At 40.0% G+C, this 21,221-nt stretch overlaps 1 protein-coding gene across 1 annotated transcript; it reads left to right on the top strand.

Annotated features, from left to right (window-relative positions):
* The first annotated feature begins 6,305 nt into the window (after window positions 1-6,305).
* Window positions 6,306-20,223, top strand: LOC120567461 (Kv channel-interacting protein 2-like). Its single transcript, XM_039814437.1, has 10 exons — window positions 6,306-6,320; window positions 6,530-6,993; window positions 16,062-16,160; window positions 16,732-16,856; window positions 17,013-17,082; window positions 18,299-18,369; window positions 18,832-18,939; window positions 19,045-19,149; window positions 19,798-19,860; window positions 19,973-20,223. The coding sequence occupies exons 2-10, from the start codon at window positions 6,921-6,923 to the stop codon at window positions 20,018-20,020; spliced, it is 762 nt and encodes a 253-aa protein (XP_039670371.1). The 5' UTR covers window positions 6,306-6,320; window positions 6,530-6,920; the 3' UTR covers window positions 20,021-20,223.
* The last annotated feature ends 998 nt before the right edge of the window (window positions 20,224-21,221 follow it).

The raw sequence follows: 21,221 nt of genomic DNA, 5'->3' as shown, positions 1-21,221 counted from the left end.
CTGTGTATTAAGCATTTATAAGTCAAGCAGTTTACACTCAACTGATTTAGTGTAAGATTGCAAAGAAGTTATTTCATTAAAAGTTGAAAGGCACACCTGGGTTAATCACAATTATTAAACATAAAAAACATCAACTTTAAAGCTGCATGAATGGATTTTTTGGCCACCTGGGGGCAGCAGAACAAACTTGTTAGCAAGTGGTTGCTTTTTTTATACATCCATTTCATGTTATGGCCCCGTAGCAGCTGTTTTTGTAAAAATAGGCTAACGATTGTGTCATCACCACACGACTTTCTGTCGCACAGTAGAGAAATTACTGTATAGTCAGGAGAAGCTCACAGGCAGTCGGGGATGAGGGAGAAGTCCATAGAGAGAGCATTGGGTTTCAGTTTTGATGGATTGGAAATACTTCGATATTTGGCAAGTGAATTCATATGAAGTAACATTTATCCACGATCCACTTTATCCACAAGATTCGGAATGATTGAGATTTCTCTCGGCACAGCTACCAGAAAACTTCCAACTTTCAGACACGTTGTTCACGTCACATCTACGTCGTCGAGTTCAGTTTGAGGCTGCAGCAGCTGCGCAGTACGCTCCGCCATCAGCGGAAAAGTGCTTCTAATTTACTCCACTGTTCTCCGTCGAAGTATATGGCATCGCTGTGTCCATTTCTTTCACTGCCTATGGTCGTTAGGAGCGGGGTTTAACGGGTAGATGCTAGATCGCATCCGCTGGACGTGTCGACGTCACAGGATGTGCCTCATGGCCCGCCTTATTTTGCCTTATCATTGATGGGAGTAACGCATTACAAAAGTAACGCAATTACAGTAATGTATTCCTTTTTAATAAAATGTCGGTAATATTATACCCATTACAATCTCAGTAACGTGAGTTACAACGCATTTTAACCCGACATTTAGTGTCGTTAGTTTTTTTAAGAATTCACCAACACAGAAAAAACGTGTCTTGCTACACGTAATATTACATTTTATCAGCGGTGGAAAGTAACTAAACCGTAGGCTACTTCGAATTGTAAGGTGCTTTAAATTGAGTATTTTTATTTTCTCCTAGCCTACATATTAGGCTACTTCTACTCCACCAAAATTCAGAGTCAAAAGGCTATTGTACGATTTGCTTAACTATTTATTTTATAGCTTTAGTTACTTTGCAGATTCAGATTAATAATGCAAAATAATATGAATAAATTATGATATATATAGTGGATAAAGGTGAGACTTTGTTGATCCCGTGGTGAAATTCACAAGCTATCTGCCAAGTCATACTTCTGCTTTTATTTTGGTGAAAGTAACTCAAAAGTAACGCAAAAGTAGTGTAAAGCATTACAATTCAGACACAGTAATTTTGTAATATAACTAATTACTCACAAATGACAGTAGGCCTAACTAGTAATCAATAATGTATTACATTTTGGTAGTAACTTCACCTTCGCCGCCCAACACTGCTTATAATGCATCTGATTGGCTTACCCTGTCATTCTTACCCTTAACCAATCCCCACTCCTAATGCCTAAACCTAACTACGTTGACACGTCTAACAGATCTGATCTAGCATTTACCGGTTTAACGTTTTTGCATTGCATTGAACAGTATTAGAATATGTGAACACATTTTTTTAACAGCATTAAAAGCTATAATATTTTACAGTCTTCAAATATTTTATTTATTGGTTTATTAAATAAATATTTTATTTAATTAATAATAAAAAAAATGTAATGCCTAAAGAGGAATGAAACACTAAGGAGGTTGTCATAATTTATGAATGAAAGGGTTTTAATTAGCCAGATTAAAGCCCCTGCACAGTCATGGTCCACCCATACCGTTGTTATCACTTAATCTACCTGATTAGAGCTCTTTTTATGACTGTTTGTGTGTGTACAGACTGCTTGATTGATATCTCCCTCACACAGCTATTTTGCATCTTTCACGTGGGACAACTTACACCATTATCGTTATAATTGGTAAATTGACTTTGATGACCTCATGTATTTCCTCGCACAGCTCTGACCAACCTCTACACTGGCAATAATTCAGTTTTATGTGTTTCCAACTAAAAATCAGGAATGCTGTTAAAACTTAATCCTAAAAAAAAAAAGTCCTGCAGGATAATTTTCCTGCATAATATATACAAGCCTCCTTCTCAAACATATTCCCGAGGGACTATTTTATCCCTTAGTTAACCTCTATAAAGAAGTCTGTAGTCAAGCCGGGATGATTGTGAGAGATAATGTTAGAATGGCGGTCACAGTGAGTATTTCGTTATCAAATGTATCTGTTCATTGTCGCAAAATGCTAATCAGTCTGGACATACGACCACATAATGTGGTTGTGTATTTTCTAAGTTTCAGCTCTGATCGACTAAACTGTGTGAACAAAAAAGTGTGAAAATGGGACACACACACACCAGTCTGTTTACTCAATTTGTTTTGTTAGCAGTGGCAGCAGCAAAGAGCAATAATGAGGAAAGGGGTTCATAGAGAAGAATCAATATTCTGCAAATACACCGTGACTAAATATTTGAAATGAATGAATTCCATATTTGTCTGAGAAGTAAATGAAAGGGAAGATTAAGGTCATGTGTGCTGAAAACGGCGATATCACTCTGAGAAAACGGGAACTATTCTGTTCCTCTTGTCATTGTCCTCCATCTGCCCCTGCCCCTTGTAAAGGTAATTAGCCAATATCTCTGATAAACTTTGTCCTCCAGCTACATCCTAATGATGTCTGCGCCCTCAGGCCCAAACAAACAACACCTACTGACTCTTTTGTTTGTCAGAAGTTGCTCAAAGATACAAACAGAGGTCGTGATGTACTACAGGGGTCTGGACAAAGTGCTGGATCCATATTTTCTTAGCAGATTTCTCCCATATTTCTGGTAGCTAGTTTCACTTTAGGTAGTCTCGCATTGCCAGACCTTCCTCCACAGCGCTGACGAGGAGGGTCTGGCTAGTGCACACAGCAAAACGTGCCCTTGTTTATTGGCATTTCTTTTAAAAAGCTTTTTGAATAGGCGTGTTGTCTGTTGTCCAAACATCGTTGGACGCTCCGGCGCGTCCTTTGCCCTCAGAGGGTTAATTTGTAGTTGATGGGTTGCGACATACAGAGCCTTTAATGCAGCAGCAGTCAATGTGGGACCATAAACATTAATGATTACAACCTCAGTCTTTTCCCCTCTTTTTTTCTTGGTATTTGCTTTTGTATTTCTGTATCTCTCACATGCCTAATTAAAACTGTGGGACCGACTGCTGGAGAGAATTACACTCATAAGCCTCTAATGCACATGCAAGTATCATGGCAGAGCAAAAGATGAATTTCCAGAGATCATAATGGGCTTTTGGGACTAACACTGTGGCATGGAAAGTGGACTGAGTGAGTGTGTGTATTTGATGTTGTGGAGGAGAGAGTGTGTTTCTGGTTTCTGGAGATCACTTTATGCAATGTCTTTTTAATAGGGTGGGTCTCAATCCACCAAATCCTCTAATTTAGTTGGCTATTGCAGATTGGGCAGTATATCAAACCCCTGATATAATCTGTGCAGTGTGTGTGTGTGTGTGTGTGTGTGTGTGTGTGTGTGTGTGTGTGTGTGTGTGTGTGTGTGTGTGTGTGTGTGTGTGTGTGTGTGTGTGTGTGCGCACGCTGATGACAGTTTAGACATTCAGACAGAGCAAACCCCTTTCGTTCTTCTGTGACAAGCCATTAATGCTGCTGTGTATTTATAACGTTTCAGTTAAGCATATCAGCCTTCTCATCAAAATTTCATTTGAGGGGAGATTGCCTGCTTTGTCTCGCCTGGAATCCCCCTCCCTCCCTCCGTCATCCCCTCACCCCTTCATTTCTTTATCTGTGTCCTCACCTGTATCTGCAGAAAATAGGGGGAAATTAATCAACTCAAACTGCCTCTTTCCAGCGGGACACCTAAGCAGAAACACACCTAAGGACGTGGCACTATTTTTATGTCTTATGATCTTCTGTTTAGCACTCAACAGCCAGTGTTTGCGTGTGCTTCTACTCTATCTGTCAATGTGTGTGTGTGTGTGTGTGTGTGTGTGTGTCATTCGTCACCAGTTTCACCGCTCCCCCACCATGCATAACTTCAGGCATCAATCAGAGCTTATTATCGGTTATCTATCAGCTCTACTTCTCTGTAAAACCCTGAGGGAGATAAACTCCATTAGTACTGCGAGATTTAACCGTCCCAAGGCACATTATATATATTCAAATACCTCTCCAGTGTGTTCCCTCTGTCTTCTTCAGATTTTCTTTTACTTATTCTCCTTTTCAGATGCACCACTATCCTTCTCTTTGATTCTTTTTACTTCAACAGGCTTTTTTTGTGTTCTGACTTGCCTTTCCTTTTTCTTTGTCTCACTCTTTCCCCTGAGAAGCTGATATATTCTCTCCTCCCTATCAGTCTTCTGACAGGGGGACATAATAATCCCTCACTTACTCGCCTGCCTGTCTTTAAGAAAGCTTCACCACACTGTTTATCCCCCAACAAGCACTATTTAGCTTTTCTTGGCAAACTGAGTTCTGTGTTTTGGTTACCTCAAGGCAAGCAATACCAATGTTTATTGTTGGTTTTCATAGTTAATCTGTCCTGGGTTGTGTGGTATTTTAAAGGAATCTACATTTTTTCAATATCATTTTGTTCTTTGAAATAGCTGAGCAACAAAAAGGTTTATATTAGGTTTTGAAGCAGGATTAAAGGGACACCACTGATTTTACATGTCAAAGTCAATTTACTAATCATGGAAAGTCCTACTCAGCCTGTGAAAAAGCTACATAATGTCTCCTGTGGCTTTGTGGGAGAATTTTCAAGCGTGAAAAAGTGACTCATGTGACGCCACACTTAAATCTTATGTTTAGCTTGGAGACGTTTGAACAGAAAGCTGTCTACTGGTTTTAAGCCACGCTAGCAGATGGCAAATCGGTCCACCACATTCCCCAAATATGTTACGGCCTCCAATTAAAGAAACAAACCAACGCTCAAAAGGGATTGGAGGATGCAGCATATAAAAAAAGGATGTAATTTATCAAAGGCTCGGTTGCACTACAAATTCATCAACATTAAACTCCATTGTCAAGAGCGAATAGCACAACCCCGACTAACCGATCGCTATAAAAAGAACCTCCCCTGCCGAGTCAGAAAGGGTATAATGGGCTGGAAAAATATACTAAGTTTTCAGTTATATCTCAACATCTGCTGGATGGATTGGTCACATATTTTGTACACACATTGGTAGTCCCCAGGTGATAAATCCTAATGATTTTGGTGATCTTCTGACTTTTCTTCCAACGGAACTATGAGGGCTACTTTTGTATTATGTATTGAGTATAATGTCAGCATCTATATAATGGATCGCCATGACTAATGGCACTCCCATCAGCCTCAACTTTGCTGAAAAAAAAAACATTATTCTGTTTCTTGTAATAAGTCCCTCAACTTTATGGAAGAGCAACACTAATTTGCTTGAGTGCTTCCAGTTTTCAAGTTATTTCAGCTTGTGGGTTTTCCATTTTTCTAAAAACCTGTTTTCTTTGTAAAGAAAATATTAAACCAATCAACCAACCAACCAGTCCTAATTAATTTATTGATAATTTCCATGTCTTTCCAAGAAAATATGACATTTAAACAGTTGTACAGATTTTAAAATGTACTCAAATAAAACATTAAATATAGACTACATGAAAAAGCTACTCATTTACCCTTAGTTTAAACCTTGATGATGTTTCAGAAAGGCTCAAAGTCTTACATGTTTAAATAGAAGTTAGTGATGGGAAACAAAGCTGTGGAAATCTTGGAAGTTTATCCCAAAAATCAGCTTGTGGTCTCCACCCAGCTTATGTTGTGTATTTATGGATCAAATATTCAAATGATTTTTCTCGAATGACGACCTTGGTGCTTGCATTTATCTGAAATATGAGTGAGTCATTCGTTAACTCTACTCAACCAGCTCAAGGACGAGGAGCTGACAGGGTATTGATCCGCAGGTATTACTTCTTCCGACCGAGCCAAAGCTGCTCAAGTCCTGAGCCAAGGTGAGACCATCCATCAGAGTATAGATCAGCAGATACACTCCCACGTCCCTCTGTCTGCCTGCCTGCCTGCCTGCCTGTCTGTCTGTCTGTCTGTCTGTCTGTCTGTCTGTCTGTCTGTCTGTCTTTCGGTTTTGTCTGGCTTTGTAAATTCAATTCAATTCAACAACTTTATTAATCCCACAAGGGGCAATATGTTAAGAGCAACTACTGTACAGACATCACACATACAGCACACAAGCCTACATATAGACCTACACCCTAGTGAGTCTGTCTGTCTGTCTGTCTGCTTTTCTCTGTCTGCCTGCCTGCCTGTCTGTCTGTCTGTCTGCCTGCCTGCCTGCCTGTCTGTTTGTCTGTTTGTCTGTCTGTCTGTCTGTCTGTCTGTCTTGCTTCATCACTCTTTAGCTGTAATGCTCTCTCTCTCTCTCTCTCTCTCTCTCTCTCTCTCTCTCTCTCTCTCTCTCTCTCAGCTCGGACAGATGCAGATGCTCCAGCTGACAGCAGCCCTGGTCTACTCTTTTTCATTTTTGGATATGTTTGGACAACCAAGGTAAAGTCATCAGCTGTCTGCTGGGGATCAGCATTGGGCTCCATTTGAACCTTAAACCCACGGAAGCCTCAAAGTGACCGCGGACTGTGCATGGATGTGAGCGCGCGCTGATGAGCGGGAGCAGGACGTTTGGATAGAGAGACACGAGCTTTTTGCATGCGACCAGTTTGCAGCACCGCTACACACACAAGCTGATGCTTGCAGAAAAGTGACATGCAAACAGGAATGAAGTCGTAGATGAGCTGCGGCTCCGACGCGCGCACAGATCCTGCAGGTCCAGCGCGGTGGTCTGGTAAGAACTGAAAGAAAATATGAAATCCAGGAGTCAGGACCAGAGTTTGTCTGACTCCAGAGAGCTGGACAGATCGTACGACCCACTTACAGGTATCAGTCTTTGTCATCTCCTTTTAAATATGGGAAACTGAACAACTGTTTGATTTAGGCTACTGTTGTTTGCCGACCTGGCTGATATTTCCAGTGACTCTGAGCTCATGAAAGTGTGCTTTGGTTTTTCTGAACAGTAAACTGCTACATAGTCTACTCTACAGTAGACGACTTATGGTCCTTTTAAATAAATAGTATTCAGGACTTAGCAACACTGAGTGAGTATTTAAAAGCCCATAATCCTGTTTCATCATCTGTCACCAGCTGCTGCAAACCAGCCACAGTTCAGTGTGTGTGAATGGGACAATTGAGCAGCCATTCAAATTACTTAGTGAATTATTATTTAAGATAAACAGCATTGCTTCAGCCTGCTAACTGTTATAGCCTACATATAAAAGAATATGTACAAATATTCCTAAAAAAAAAACAATCCAGAGGGCGTAGCACAAAATTCTGGGCCCTGTAGAAAGGCATTTTCTATGGGCTCCTTCCTGCATACACAGCTATTCATTCTAGCATCTTTTTGGGCCCTCCTCACATGAGGGCCCTGGGTACTCAGTCCCCTTGCCCCGCGTTGTATCACCCAGAAGTCATCATCATCCTCATCATCATGCAGGTCAGGTCAACAGGAAAATTAACACACATGAAGCTTTGTGAAATATGTTTGGGGATGGTTGGTCTCTTGTAAAAGATTTGGCAGTTAGCAGATATACATTTAAATGTAAGCGTTGGGTATAAAGCCAACATCTCCACATGGCTGTTTGAATCACATCAGTCACAAATAACTTCAGTCTGTAAGTGAAGTAAAGGGATGGTCCAATAATGCCATTCATGCTATTCTGTAACATAATAGGTGTAGCATTGGTCCGAAAACATGTGTTTTGTTACTCCTTTTTGATCTTTGGTAATAATGCTGACACGAATAGTCGATTAGTGTTGAAGGCATTTATCAAGAAAAATCAAGCCAAATAATAACTGGTGCCAGCTTGTACAATTTGAGTGTTTACTTCCTTTTTCATTGTAAATTGAGTAACTTTGGTTTAAAATGTGATGGACCATTTTAATTGTTTTCTGACATTTAAAAGGCTAAATGATTATTGGATTGTAAAAATGGTTCGATTAGTCATGTTATAATGACATGTTTGGTTTCATGCAATGCTCTAAAAATGCTGCGCAAACGACCAAATGCACTGTGGTGACAACTGATATTGCAGTGGTAAATGCCCTCTCTCAAATGAAAGAGAAAACAAAACGGAAAGCTTAATGTGCTTTGCAAATGTGAGAACAACTTCATACTATGACCAAAGGTCACACAGATGAACATCAATAGTATCCTCTGGTGGTGTGAACGTAGGCATACAGTCACTCAGATAAACGCATTGATAAGGCCTAAAGTGTAGAGAGTACAGAACAGAAACGATTTAAGAAAAAAAAAGGAGAGTCGTCCGTTTCTTGAAATCTAAAATTACTTGTGAGTGTGCGTGTTTATGGTCTAATTACATCAGTGAGGCTCGTCCGTTCGTTAGACTTTTCAGTCTTTTATTTTCCTCATGAGTGCACTCTCTCTCTCTCTCTCTCTCTCTCTCTCACACACATACAGACACACACACAGACACACACACACACACACACACACACTAACGCGCGGTGCTGTCTTTCTTGTGACAACTTCCCAAAATAGTCTTTTCCTTTAAAAATAAATGTGTAAAAATAACTCAAGAGTGGCTGTGTTGTTCCCATTTACTTTGCAGGATCTTTCTAAACCACTGTATTTAATATAGTAGGCCCATGTAGCATAAAGATGAAAGTTTACTTACAGTAATGGCCAGTGTGATATCCATTTAGCGGAAGGTTAACCAAACAGCGAACAGGTGCACGAACACAGAGGCTTTCAGGATCACACAAACAGGCCTTTTCTTTTTATTAAAGGTGGTGCCTGAGGCACAAAACTGCAGCTTTTAGTGTTCAACTCTATTGTATCTGTCAAATAATTACCCAACAGTTATGTTGAACATATTGATGTCCAGCTGATGTTTATGAGGAAGCAACAACAACTGCTTATGGGAAAAGTCTGTTAAAATGCATTTAAATTATTTATCAGCTATATCTAAAACTGAGCAGGAAAAACGTGTTTATGTGCAGCTGTTCTCCTGACTGATCATACATTATAGATACTGGATCCTTTTCAAGTCATCACTTTGTACACTTCACATGTCAGTCCTGACTGACTGCTGCTGCTGACGTGCAGCTGAACCATGATGCCATGTGGAAAGACTTTTTTTTAAAGCAATAGCTCAAAATTTTGGGAAATACACTTATTTTCTTTTATGGTGAGAATAAGATGTCATGTCTGCACAGTAAATATGAAGCTACACTGCCAGTTAGCTTAGCTTAGCATTAAAGACTGGAAACTGGAATCAGCCATTCTGGCTCTTGTTTGTTTGATCCGTACAAAAACCAATGACTAAAAACAAAACGTTGTTAACCTCGGGTTATGTGCCGGACTTTTTTCTTGTCCAGAATCAGTTGGTTTGGAAACGAGCAGTTAGCACTCTCGCCATAACCCCCTGTAACAATACAACGACTTGTTTTTACACCAAGGCTTTTGTGCGGTTCGAACCAACAAGATATAATGTGAATTTAAGAGGTGCTGGTAGGTGGATTTTATGTATTACCTTTAGACAGACTCAGGCTAGCTGTTCTCCTCTGTTTTCAGTCTTTGTGCTAAGCTAAGCTAACGGGTTGCTGGTTGTAGCTTCATATTTAGGCCTAATGTACAGACATTAAAGTGGTATCAATCTTTTCTAACACTTGACAAGAAAGCAAAGTACGACTGTATCTGACCGTAGAAATACGAGCTTATATACTGTGTTAATATAAAGGAATTTTTAGAGAATTTTCTGTTTTTGGATTAATGGAAATGTCCGTTAAAGGCACAGACGATATACTGTAAATCTACAGAATTTTCAGTTTTTGGATTAACAGAATTGTCCGTAAACTAAACGGAAAAGGTACTGGTAATTTTCTGCCAGGACATACATATGCAGTCCGACAGGATCAAATCTGGGTGGGGAAAGTGAAAGAGCAGCACTTGTCCCTCCCTCGTTATCACCACTGAGGTGCCCTTGAGCAAGACCCTTAACCCCAACCGCTCCAATGGAGCTGCTCAGTGACCAGCAGATCAGACTGTGGTTGTACTGGGCAGCTTCCAGGTATGAATGTGTAACACACAGGTCGTCGTTGCAAATGAGAAAACATTTTCTCAATTGACTTACCTGGATAAATAAAGGTAAAAAAAAAAAACATACACTATACATTTTTTTTTACAGTGTATTCCTTTAAGATTCATGTTCTAATTTGGGGATAAGCATTGAATCTCTTGTCCCGGTTAATGGAATTTACAAACTAATATTGTCTTCAGTGTTGTGACAGTCTCAACTTTTAAACAACAAAGAACCTCCCCTTTGTCTCAACAAACTTTGACATATTGTAAAATAATCTCTAGTGCACCTGCATTTATGACTCTGTGTGTGTTTGCATGAGAAAGGATTTTCATTCATGACATTTTTGTAGAGCGCTCAAGGGATTTAGTTCCCCCTAATACATCAGAAACTGTCAACACTGATGATGCATTTATATAACTTAGTTACATGGTGGACTTCAACATCAAAGCCCCTCAGAGCCAAATAGATTCCATGTCAGGTGCCAGCTTGATTTGGCTGGACTGATAAAGAGTAAATCAAAATCAATGTTGTGTAACAAATAATCAGTGCTGGTGGACATGTGCCTCGTGCGAGGACACAGGAGGTCAAAAAGAATTGATATATATGTATATATATGACAATCACTAGTGAATTTCCCCATTGTGGGATAAATAAAGTATAAAGTAGTAAGTAAGGGCTCATGATGTCAATGGAAGAGAAAGAGTGTGTGAATTTAACAGTGTGTGGTTGGTATGAGACGTCTATAATCTGAACTGCGTCCTTTCTGAGGATTATGGTAAGCACAGAGGTTGTTGCCCGGGCAACATTATGTTACAAACATTCACTGAGTGCTGCATGACCCTACTGAAGCTGCCACGATCTCCCAAGTATAAGCACAAATGCTACCATGGAACGAGGTGTTCAGGTTTAGGGTCATAATAAAATGATTTGGCTTATGCATTGATGAGCATTTTTCTTTTTTTTAACCAATTATTTCATAGTTAATAAATCATTTACTATTACATTTATGTTTCCTTCTTCAATTATTAATGCCAGCAGATGCTTGCCTTTTCTTTCTAGCTAATATCAGGAAGGACAATTAACTTTGGGAAGAAAGTTTGGTCTTTTATAGGTCCATAGAGGACACTAAGGTGTAGTATTTTCATTTTAGAGTGTTTTGCACCAGTGAATAAAAGGTACAGATAAAAGAGTCTTTCAATGTGTTGATAACAGCAGGGACGAGTGTATTGATCTGCCTCAGAGGGCTGCATTTGTTTAAATTGATTCACACGATCAAAGTCACCCAGAGGATTTCCAGAACTGAGAAAAGGCTGCTGGATGAGCTCAGCACCTGCTGAAATAACTGAGTCAGTGTTACTCAGCAGTCCAACCCCGGAGTTGTCTATCGTATCGAGATTATCTCTCTACCGTTACATATTCCATATGTACGGGGATGATCCCCCTGGGGTCAGGTACAGTACTTCTTTAAGACACACCGGCTTGCCTGGCCACGCCCTATGCTATTTCCTATAAAGCACCTCTGCTGGCGTGGAATCACCGATAGTTTGATCGGAACTGTCTCCGAGCGACCTACAGCTGGAGAGACAGTCTCTTCACTCAGAGAACCAAGGTTACAACGTAACCGAGCGATATTCAATGATCAGTTTGTGCCGTGGGACGGTGTAAAGGTTACGTACTGCAGCAAGATGCCACACAGACTTCAATCAAACCACAGCGTTGCTTTTGCTCATACACACATTGTGAACAGTATGAACAAATCTTTCATATTGGGGAACAGTGAGTGGCATTACATTCTGTCCAGCTGATGTTTATGATCTTATATAACAGCTGGAATAATTCTTCAGCTGAGCTAGACATCAATAAGCTGTGTTCTCTTTGAGAACATCCACCCGCTCTGTTTTTGTTGGATTACTGTGCAAATAAGTCACATCAAACAGCTGCCCTTAGAAAGCATTTCAATAAATAAAAAAATAAAAAATATAATATCTGCCCTGCACTCTGTCACATCTAACAAATATCATCTAGAAAGACAGGAAACAGCAGGGAACTTTTGTTGTCTCTGTATTCCTGCAAAATAGTTCTCCAGTATTTTTCTGCATGAAAAAGCAGAGATGTTTGTATCATCCTCATGGCTCTGTGTGTGTGTGTTTGTGTGTGTGTGTGTCTGTGTGTGTGTGTGTGTGTGTGTGTGAGAGAGAGGATCTGTGAAGCTTTGTTTGTTTTTCCATAGTTGTGCAGCTGCTGTATTTGATAGTTTGATTGACATATCTTACATAAAGGCAGGGCAACAACTGGTTTGTTCCCGCAAAATGAAATCATATTAATAATTTATGCTTATTTACAGAAGCTGTACGCACACTGGCGTTAGATTAGAATATATTTTTCCCCTGTGATATAACGTGAAGGAGTAAGTGAGAAGTTCTTTAGTGAATGTTTCTGATATGCCCTTGAGCAAAACATTTAATCCCTGTGTTGCTGCAGTGCAGCTGTTCAACAGGATTCTTTTGTTGTTCCAGATATTTCTGATATATTATGCACAACATGGTGTCATCTTTATTAATTTACTTATAGTGGAAGTTATCATTGGTGACGACGCAGTTGTAAGATGCGACTGTTTTAAACACCGCTGTTTCTGAGATCATTCAAGATTTTAGAGACGTGCGCACCTGTCTCACCTTTTACCTGTGAGATGTTTCAGTGCCAGTATCTTATTTAACTTAAATGAAAGTCTTACAGGTTTTATACATTCTTCCACCACCGTTCATTCACCTGTATCTGTATTTCCATCACAGTTAGGTTTCATTGATATATGAGCTTCACTTAGATTCTCTCTGGATAGCAGTGGGAGTGGAGCTGTATCATCAATTCTACTTTTACATCATATATAAATAGCTTTTTTATTTATTTTTTTAAAGGTCCCATGGCATGAAAACTTCACTTTATGATGTTTTTTAACATTAATATGCGTTCCCCCAGCCTGCCTATGGCCCCCCAGTGGCTAGAAATGGCGATAGGTGTAAACTGAGCCCTGGGTATGCCTGCTCAGATGGGCCAATCTGGAATCTTCATCTTATGAGGTCATAAGGAGCAAGGTTACCTCCCCTTTCTCTGCTTTGCCCGCCCAGAGAATTTGGCCCCCCCATGAGGGAGGGAGACATCATGGCTTTCAAACGAGCAAAGTGGCAGTTGGTCAAGGCCACACCCCCCCCCTCTCTCCTCCTCAATAGCTACAGACACAGAAATGGCACATCCTAAGGAAAGCTCATTGTGGGACTGGCTCTAGTGTCTGTAATTCTGCACCAAGGCTGAATTTCGGGAAAGAGACTTCAGATACAGTATTAGGGGACCACTAAGGTCTATATAAAAGCATCCAAAGAGAACCATGTCATGGGACCTTTAAGATTATTTTTTGGGGCTTTTTCTGCCTTTAATGGTCAGTGCAGGTGAGAAAGGTGAGAGAGAAGGTAAAAGACATGCAGGAAATCGTCACAGGTCGGAGTCGAACCCTGGACCTCTGCGTCGAGGCATAACCCTCTAAATATATGTGCACCTGCTCTACCCACTGATCCAACCCGTCCACCATAAATAGCTTTTTTATATTTTCTCTGACTTCTCAACAGTTGAGTGTAATGTGAATGTAGTTCAACACTGCCCTCTAGTAGCAGGAAATAACACATGACGGTCTGGAGATGCAAAAGTTGTGTCAGCATAGTTTTTAGCAATTCTACAGTGACTCTTTGTCCTTGGGTCGATATAAAGTCTCTGTGACTGACTTTGGATGAAAGAGACTACAAAACAAGATGCCTATAGCAACAGAAACACAAAAAGTGAGACTTTTAAACAGAACACAAAGAGAATTTAGAAGCAGGCAAAGCTTCAGAATAGAAGGATGAAGATGATGGAAGTTTGACTGTACAGGAGGAGGGAGGAGTTGAGCCGGGATGGGATAAGGAAGACATGCAATTGCTTTGTTCAATAATCAGCTTAAAGAAGATGATTGTAATCCATTAGATCAGGATTATTGATTGATTCACATGCAGCTTTGGAGAAAGTTATCAGCTGGCAACATTTAGAGAGAACGACTAATTACAAAAAGTGAGGAAGGACAACAGACAAAGCAAAACAGGGCTGGAGCTCAAAGTTATCGAGAGTGTGAACATATTAATTAGTTAATCATTAATAATTGAGTCCTGATGCGTTCCCGTTGAATATGACACATTCATTTAAGTGGAATTGAATCACCCATATTCAGTTTTATGGTTGTTGAAATAACAGTTTGAAAAGCTGTGTCTGCTTATGTGTTGTTGGACACAGACAGAGACAGAGAGCAGAGAGCAGAGGTTTTAGGTTTGGTGCTGAGACTCCTGTTGTGGTATTGTGCTGTGGTGTCTGTAAAGACAATTGGACCATGATGGTGGGTGTCCAGTCTCTATATTGTTACAGCAAGGAGTATTGTGTGTGTGTGTGTGTGTGTGTGTCTTTCTCCTGTCCTTGTCACTGCTACCCATCTTTCTCATTTCATCTTAACACTTAACCACTTAAACCTCAATGAACTGTTGGTGGGTCGGTCATTAGAAACTCATGCTGTGCAGCCAAACTTGGTTTAAATTTACAGAACTTTATTTTAAATTCTATTAGAAAGTTCCCAAAGATGTCAACAATGTCTGCCAACATTTTGAGGAAATCTGCATAAAATAATGCTCAATAAATCTTGTTTTTATTTGATTGAATGATGCAGCCATAGAAACATGGAGTCATGGGTTTGAATGTTTAGCTCTGTGAAAGTTCAGTATAATAGAGAAAGTAATGAAAAATGGTGTGTTATGGGGGTCCACTTTTTAATTTGTGACATTCCCATCTAGCCTGGTTGACACCAGACCCCCTCTCAGTTGTAACTGAGAGGGGGTCTGGGAAAGGTTCATTGACAGTTCATTTCCAAAGGGGCGTCGCCAACGGACGCCGCTCAAATGCCTCTGGGCGCATTGGATAGTCCTTCAACCAATCAGACCAACGATCTGGGTGTCGCTGCGCTTCGGTAGCCGTCATGTTGAATGTAAACAAAAAGTTGCTCGCTGTCGCTGCACTATTGTCGTCGCGTAAAGCCCGCCTCAGCGGTTGTGATTGGTGCCTCGATTTTGGGGACATTGGAAATGGGTTTGAATGGGCTCCTCGCCAGACTGACATGCAGAGCAAATCTCAAATTTGCCGGAAGTTCGTCAGGGTTTACCCAGGCTAATTCCCATCAGCCTCAGCTGTATTTTGTGTTAAGTGCTAATTAGCACATGTTAGCATGCTAACATGCCAAACCAAGATGTTGGTAAACATTATACCTAAACATTGGAATGTTAGCATTGTCACTGTGAACACGTTAGCTTGCTTGCATTAGCATTAAGCTAAAACATTACCACATTATTTGCATCAGAGAAGCTGGTGGTGTCAAATTCATTTTAAATAATTTTATTTTGGATCAAACTCAATGTATTTATTATTGGCCAGGTCCAACGTTTAAAAATATATTGTATTTCAAGAAACCTTCTGGTTAAATAAAGGATCTTCTTTCTATAATTTATCTATTTTTATCTATATCTTTAAACGAAGAGTAATATTGGCCATTTAGATCTTCTGTATCTCTGATCTCAGACTTCAGTCATGTGTCATTTCACTCAGCCATTACATGCTGGATGTTCTCCAAACAGCTTTGATCTGATGGGTCACACTGGTTCAAAGCCAGATCAGCAAACTCATTTGTGCGCACTAAGTTGCATGGAAAATTGATTCAAAGTACATGAGTGTGGTTTGGCCAGTGGTTTGCCTCTAATCTCTGCTGTGATTGGTTGTTTCCAGGTAATCCACCATCCAAACCCAATAAAAAGACCTTAAAGCAGCGGTTCCTCAAACTTCTCCCCTGCTGTCGCTCTAGCTCCAGCTCTTCAATTTCTCAAAGCAAGTATCAGAACACACAGTCCATCATCACTCAGATTCCCCTTCATATGAATTTAGTCAGCAAGATAATTTTTTTCACTCTTACTTTTCTTACTTTACTTTATTTTCACCACCTTTTTTCTCTGGGCAATTTGTTTCATGTACACTGGTGTATTTTAGGGCAGTGGTTCCCAACCTTTTTTCCTTGGTGCCCCCACTACTCATGTCTAAGAAAAGCTGAGCCCCCCCCCCCGAAACTGAAGTTGAGGTAACTCTCGAGATAGAGCCTTACTTTCTTTTTTGATACAGAGGAGTTATCAGCATTTTTACGCTTCTCCGCCATGTTTCATTCACAAAATAGTGATGCCGTGGCGGCAGGAAAAATGAGGATACAACAAAATATATAGTTTTCATACAGACTTTTGTATACATTATATATTCTAGTGTATTATCATAATTTGTTTAACGTGTAAATATTTTTTTTTTTACCTCAACCTCAAACCAAATAAAGACTTGCGCCCCCCCTGGGGGTGCCCGGACCCCAGGTTGGGAACCACTGTTTTAGGGAGTAACTCTCCATCCCTACATGCAGGTAATATAACTGATGATGATGAGCTGACGACGGTACGTTACCGACCGCAGAGGCTCGACCATCTCGTACATCAGACCAACTTCAGCAAGAAAGAGCTGCAGGTCCTCTACCGGGGATTCAAAAATGTCAGTCAAAGATTCCTGTCAATGTTTGATGTGTGCACTCTTTTTTTTCTTCTTTTTTTTTATTCGGGAATATCGTTTTTGAATTATATATATGCACGAGAAAGCCTGTGTGTGTTTTTCTTTGACATCATTTTGTGTTTTTTTTCATTTCCACAGGAGTGTCCCAGTGGTGCTGTGGATGAACAGACTTTTAAAAGCATCTATTCCAAGTTCTTCCCTCAAGGAGGTCAGTCGGATCCTCCTCATCAATCACATTTTGAATCTTTATTTAACATTTATTTTGCCAACTTTTTACCAGCATTTTTCTGGTATTAAAATATCAAGAGTCCAAATAGGAACCAGTAAGAGATTGATGAGGGAATAATCGTAAATCTTCCATCTTCATTATCCCTGTTTCAGGTCATGCTCTCTGTTTTAAGCTGTGCTCATCATCTGCATTCGTCTTTGCTAAGACTGACAATCTGTGGTCCAAGGGTCAATAATATCTTGAGCTTGTAAAATCATGTTTACAAATCATTTCAAAGCCTGTGTATAGTTTATAAGTCTTTGTCGACCTGTGGGGGAAAGAAAAATCACAAATTCAGGTTTGTGAATGTGTAGAAAAGATTTGTAGTTATGGGAAAACATTGACTACAAAGAACAGTGTGAAACTCTCCACACTTTAACTTTGACCCTGCTTTTACAGCCAAAAGCAGGACCAAAATGTACACCTTTTTATTAAATGTGTGTGTAAGTTCATTGTCGTTTGTGGGCTTTGTGTGCTGAGTTGAACTCACAGCTTTCTACTTTAAATCTGTTGATTCAATTTCTGCACACATTTTATTTAGACATTATTAAATGTTTCTATAACTACAAACCCGTTCTACAAACATTCAAAACATTAATTTGTCACGTAAAGTCTTTTCACTTTCACTTTCACGTTCACAAATGGTGATATAAAACCACAGGCTTTAAAGGTCCCATGGCATGAAAATTTCACTTTATGAGGGTTTTTTTAACATTAATTTCCGTTCCCCCAGCCTGCCTATGGTCCCCCTTATGATGTCATAAGGGGAAAGGTTACCTCCCCTTTCTCTGCTTTGCCCGCCCAGAGAATTTGGCCTGCCCATGAGAAAGAGACATCATGGCTTGCAAACAAGCGAAGCATGGCAGTTGGTTAAGGCCACACCCCCACCCTCCACCTTGCCCCCTCTCTCTCCTCCTCAATAGCATTTACAGCTACAGACACAGAAATGGAACATTCTAAGGAAAGCCCAATGTGGGACTGGCTCTAGTGGCTGTAATTCTGCACCAAGGCTTTCGGGAAAGAGAACTTCACATACAGTAGTAGGGGACCACTAAGGCCTATATAAAAGCATCCAAAAAGCAACATGTCATAGGACCTTTAAGATTATCATTTCACAATCTCAAAACCTTGCTGACTTAATTCCTCTTTCCTCCAGATTCAAGTATGTATGCACATTTCCTGTTTGAAGCTTTTGACATCCACAACAATGGATCGGTCAGCTTTGAGGTGACTTTTCCATCCCAACACTCTCTGCTGTCCAGCCAAATGTTTGTTTCCTCCTTAATTTTCTTCACTTCTGTGTTTTCTTCCTTTCTGCTCCGTAGTGGCACCTCTGTACTTTTAAAAGACAGACAGCACAAAGACTCTTCAAAGAATGCTCCTACTTTTATTCTGTTGTTTTATCATAAAGCTATTACTTGTTCTTTTTTGCTACTCTAGACTACCATCTGTCTTTCTAGGTATAATAACTCTTTCTAAAATATTTCAATTATTCAAATACAAAAAAAACATAAGATACATTTTTCATATAGATTGTCTTGGCCAGGACACACACACAAGGTTGAATTATAAAAATGTGAATATTCCTCTTCCCTCTTTTAGTATCTTGTTCCTCTTGCTTTCATCTTTACCTTTTGACTCACTCCTTCTGATGCTACTATCACATTCCTGATCTTCTTTTTGCCCTAGGACTTTGTCATTAGTCTGTCCATCATCTTAAAAGGTTCCATTACTGATAAACTCAACTGGGCCTTTAATCTGTACGATCTTAACAAAGACGGCTGCATCACCAGAGAGGTATTTGAATCGTTCTCTCTTTCTCTCTGTCTTGTGTTTATGTCGGCAGCTTTTGGTGGCTCTTGATTCGTTCTGATTTCGTTTCCCTCCCTTCTGTCTGTCCAGGAGATGACAAACATCATGGACTCCATTTATGATATGATGGGAAAGTATACCGATCCCTGCATGAGGGATAATGCTCCCAAAGAGCACGTTGACAACTTCTTCCAGGTAAAACACACAAACCAATAAACCAAAACGCTCCACATCTCCCAACACTAAACTCAACATGAGTCAAAGAATATGTTCAAAACAAATGCCCTGCTTGTTTGATTTCATTTTGCAATGTTCCACTTGAAATTCACTTTAAAATGTATTTTAACTTTAAATTGTGCTTTTACACAGTTTGTATGTACTGCAAATAAAGGTTATTACTGTTTTATATCTCACCAGAATTACTCAGCTGAAGCATCAATTGCTCATAATGTACTGGTACAACATGTTTTGTGCACTATTCGTATTCAGTAATTTAACTAGAGGACAGGACATACACTGTAGATAGAAAATGAAGACCTAAAACACTCTGATTTATTTGTTTTTCTCTGTATGTTTTTTGGGGATTCTTAAAGGTACCCTGTAGGGTTTTAGGCCACAGGTGGCGCTATGGAGAAACATTTTAATGTGCAGGTCCCTGATTTATTTGTATGTCTTGCAAATGTACAAGGACGCATATGCATGCACACGAGTGTGTGGCAATGCTTTCCCGCCGCTAGTTTCAGGCCGCTCCACTGATCTTCAGACGTTGGTGTTAACGCGACACGCAAACTCCACAGGGTACCTTTAAGTTAACATCTCTGCCGTGTGTGTTGCATTTTCCAGAAAATGGACAAGAACAATGACGGAGTGGTCACCATCGAGGAGTTCTTGGATACATGCCAAAAGGTTTTCCGCATCAATTTTTCACAACAATACCAAATGCACATTTAATGACTTACAAAACCTCCATTTCCATCTGCAACTTCTTTAGGAATTTAACCTTGTTTTCTCCATCCAGGATGAAAGCATCATGCAGTCCATGCACATGTTTGACAATGTGATCTAAAGTGGACATAGACATAACATTTCCCCTGCTGCCTGGAGTTCTTCTACAGTCATTCTGCCCCAGCCAGAGTGGAACGGGGCTTCTGGGCCCTAAACAGAGTGGGGCAGGGTGCAAAGGGCAATGTCCTGAAGATAGCTAACCCCAAACCACCTTTTCTTGTGAAATGTTTTATTTTATTAAACGTGTACAGGAAGGCATCAAAAGGTGGACTCTGCTGTTTTAAGATCTTGTAGACTGATTTGAACAAGCATATTTAATGCTGCAAAAACAAAGCTTAAAGTGCCCATATTATGCTCATTCATTCATAATTGTATTTTGAGGTTGTACCAGAATAGGTTTACATGGTTTAATTTTCAAAAAACACCATATTTTTGTTGTACTGCACATTGCTGCAGATCCTCTTTTCACCCTGTGTGTTCAGGTCTCTGTTTTAGCTACAGAGTGAAGCATAGCACTTCTATCCCATCTTTGTTGGGAGGCGCACATGCGCAGTAGCTAGGTAAGGATCACATCAACTAGCTGTTTGTTTCAACAACTTAAGTTAGTACAAGGCAGGATTAGCCGGGAGACTTCTTCTAAACGAGAGCGCACTTCCAACTTTGCGTGGAATACCTGCAGAAGAGGGACATGGAAGTAGTTCTTTTGTAGATTATGGTGAACTAGTGTGTGTTGTAGCAGTGTTTTGCCATTGAGAACGACCTAGCATGCTAGCGCTAGCATGCTACGGTTGGCCACCTCGTCTCGGCTCCTGACGTAGAAAGACCTGCAGATTTTGAGCAGCTCACCCGGAGACTGAAGGACATTCAGAAACCCGTATCTCACTCAAAACAGCATGGATGTTTTATTTTCCAAGTTTGTATGCATGTGGATGCACCAGAGACACAAAATAACACCCCAAATCCCAGAAAAAGTGTTTTTTTCATAATATGGACACTTTAATAACAATAAGCATTGATGAACAGATGGTTCAAAAACAGCAGATGCAGTAGGCAACAGACCTCTTCACTCATACAAATGACTATCAACTTATCATATTTTCTCTATTGCATGAATGAATGTGCAGACACATGGAACAAATTGAACAATGTTTAATTTGTTGTAATATACACACCCCCTATACCCACCCCCCCACAAACCCCTTTAAAAAAAAAAAAACCCCCCCAACTCTTTTTTTTTTTTTGTTTTTTTTTTTTCTTTTTTC

The sequence above is a fragment of the Perca fluviatilis genome, chromosome 1 (genome assembly GCF_010015445.1).
Source record: "Perca fluviatilis chromosome 1, GENO_Pfluv_1.0, whole genome shotgun sequence".
NCBI lineage: Eukaryota > Metazoa > Chordata > Actinopteri > Perciformes > Percidae > Perca > Perca fluviatilis.
Note: the sequence above shows the minus strand (reverse complement) of the source record. Positions and strands in the feature narration are given on the sequence as shown.

Excerpts from the sequence above, each read along its gene's own strand:
- LOC120567461 (XM_039814437.1), top strand. The coding sequence starts at position 6,921 with ATGAAATCCAGGAGTCAGGACCAGAGTTTGTCTGACTCCAGAGAGCTG. Across the intron at positions 18,940-19,044 it reads ACGGCTGCATCACCAGAGAG|GAGATGACAAACATCATGGA; the intron begins GTATTTGAATCG and ends CTGTCTGTCCAG. Across the intron at positions 19,861-19,972 it reads TCTTGGATACATGCCAAAAG|GATGAAAGCATCATGCAGTC; the intron begins GTTTTCCGCATC and ends TTCTCCATCCAG.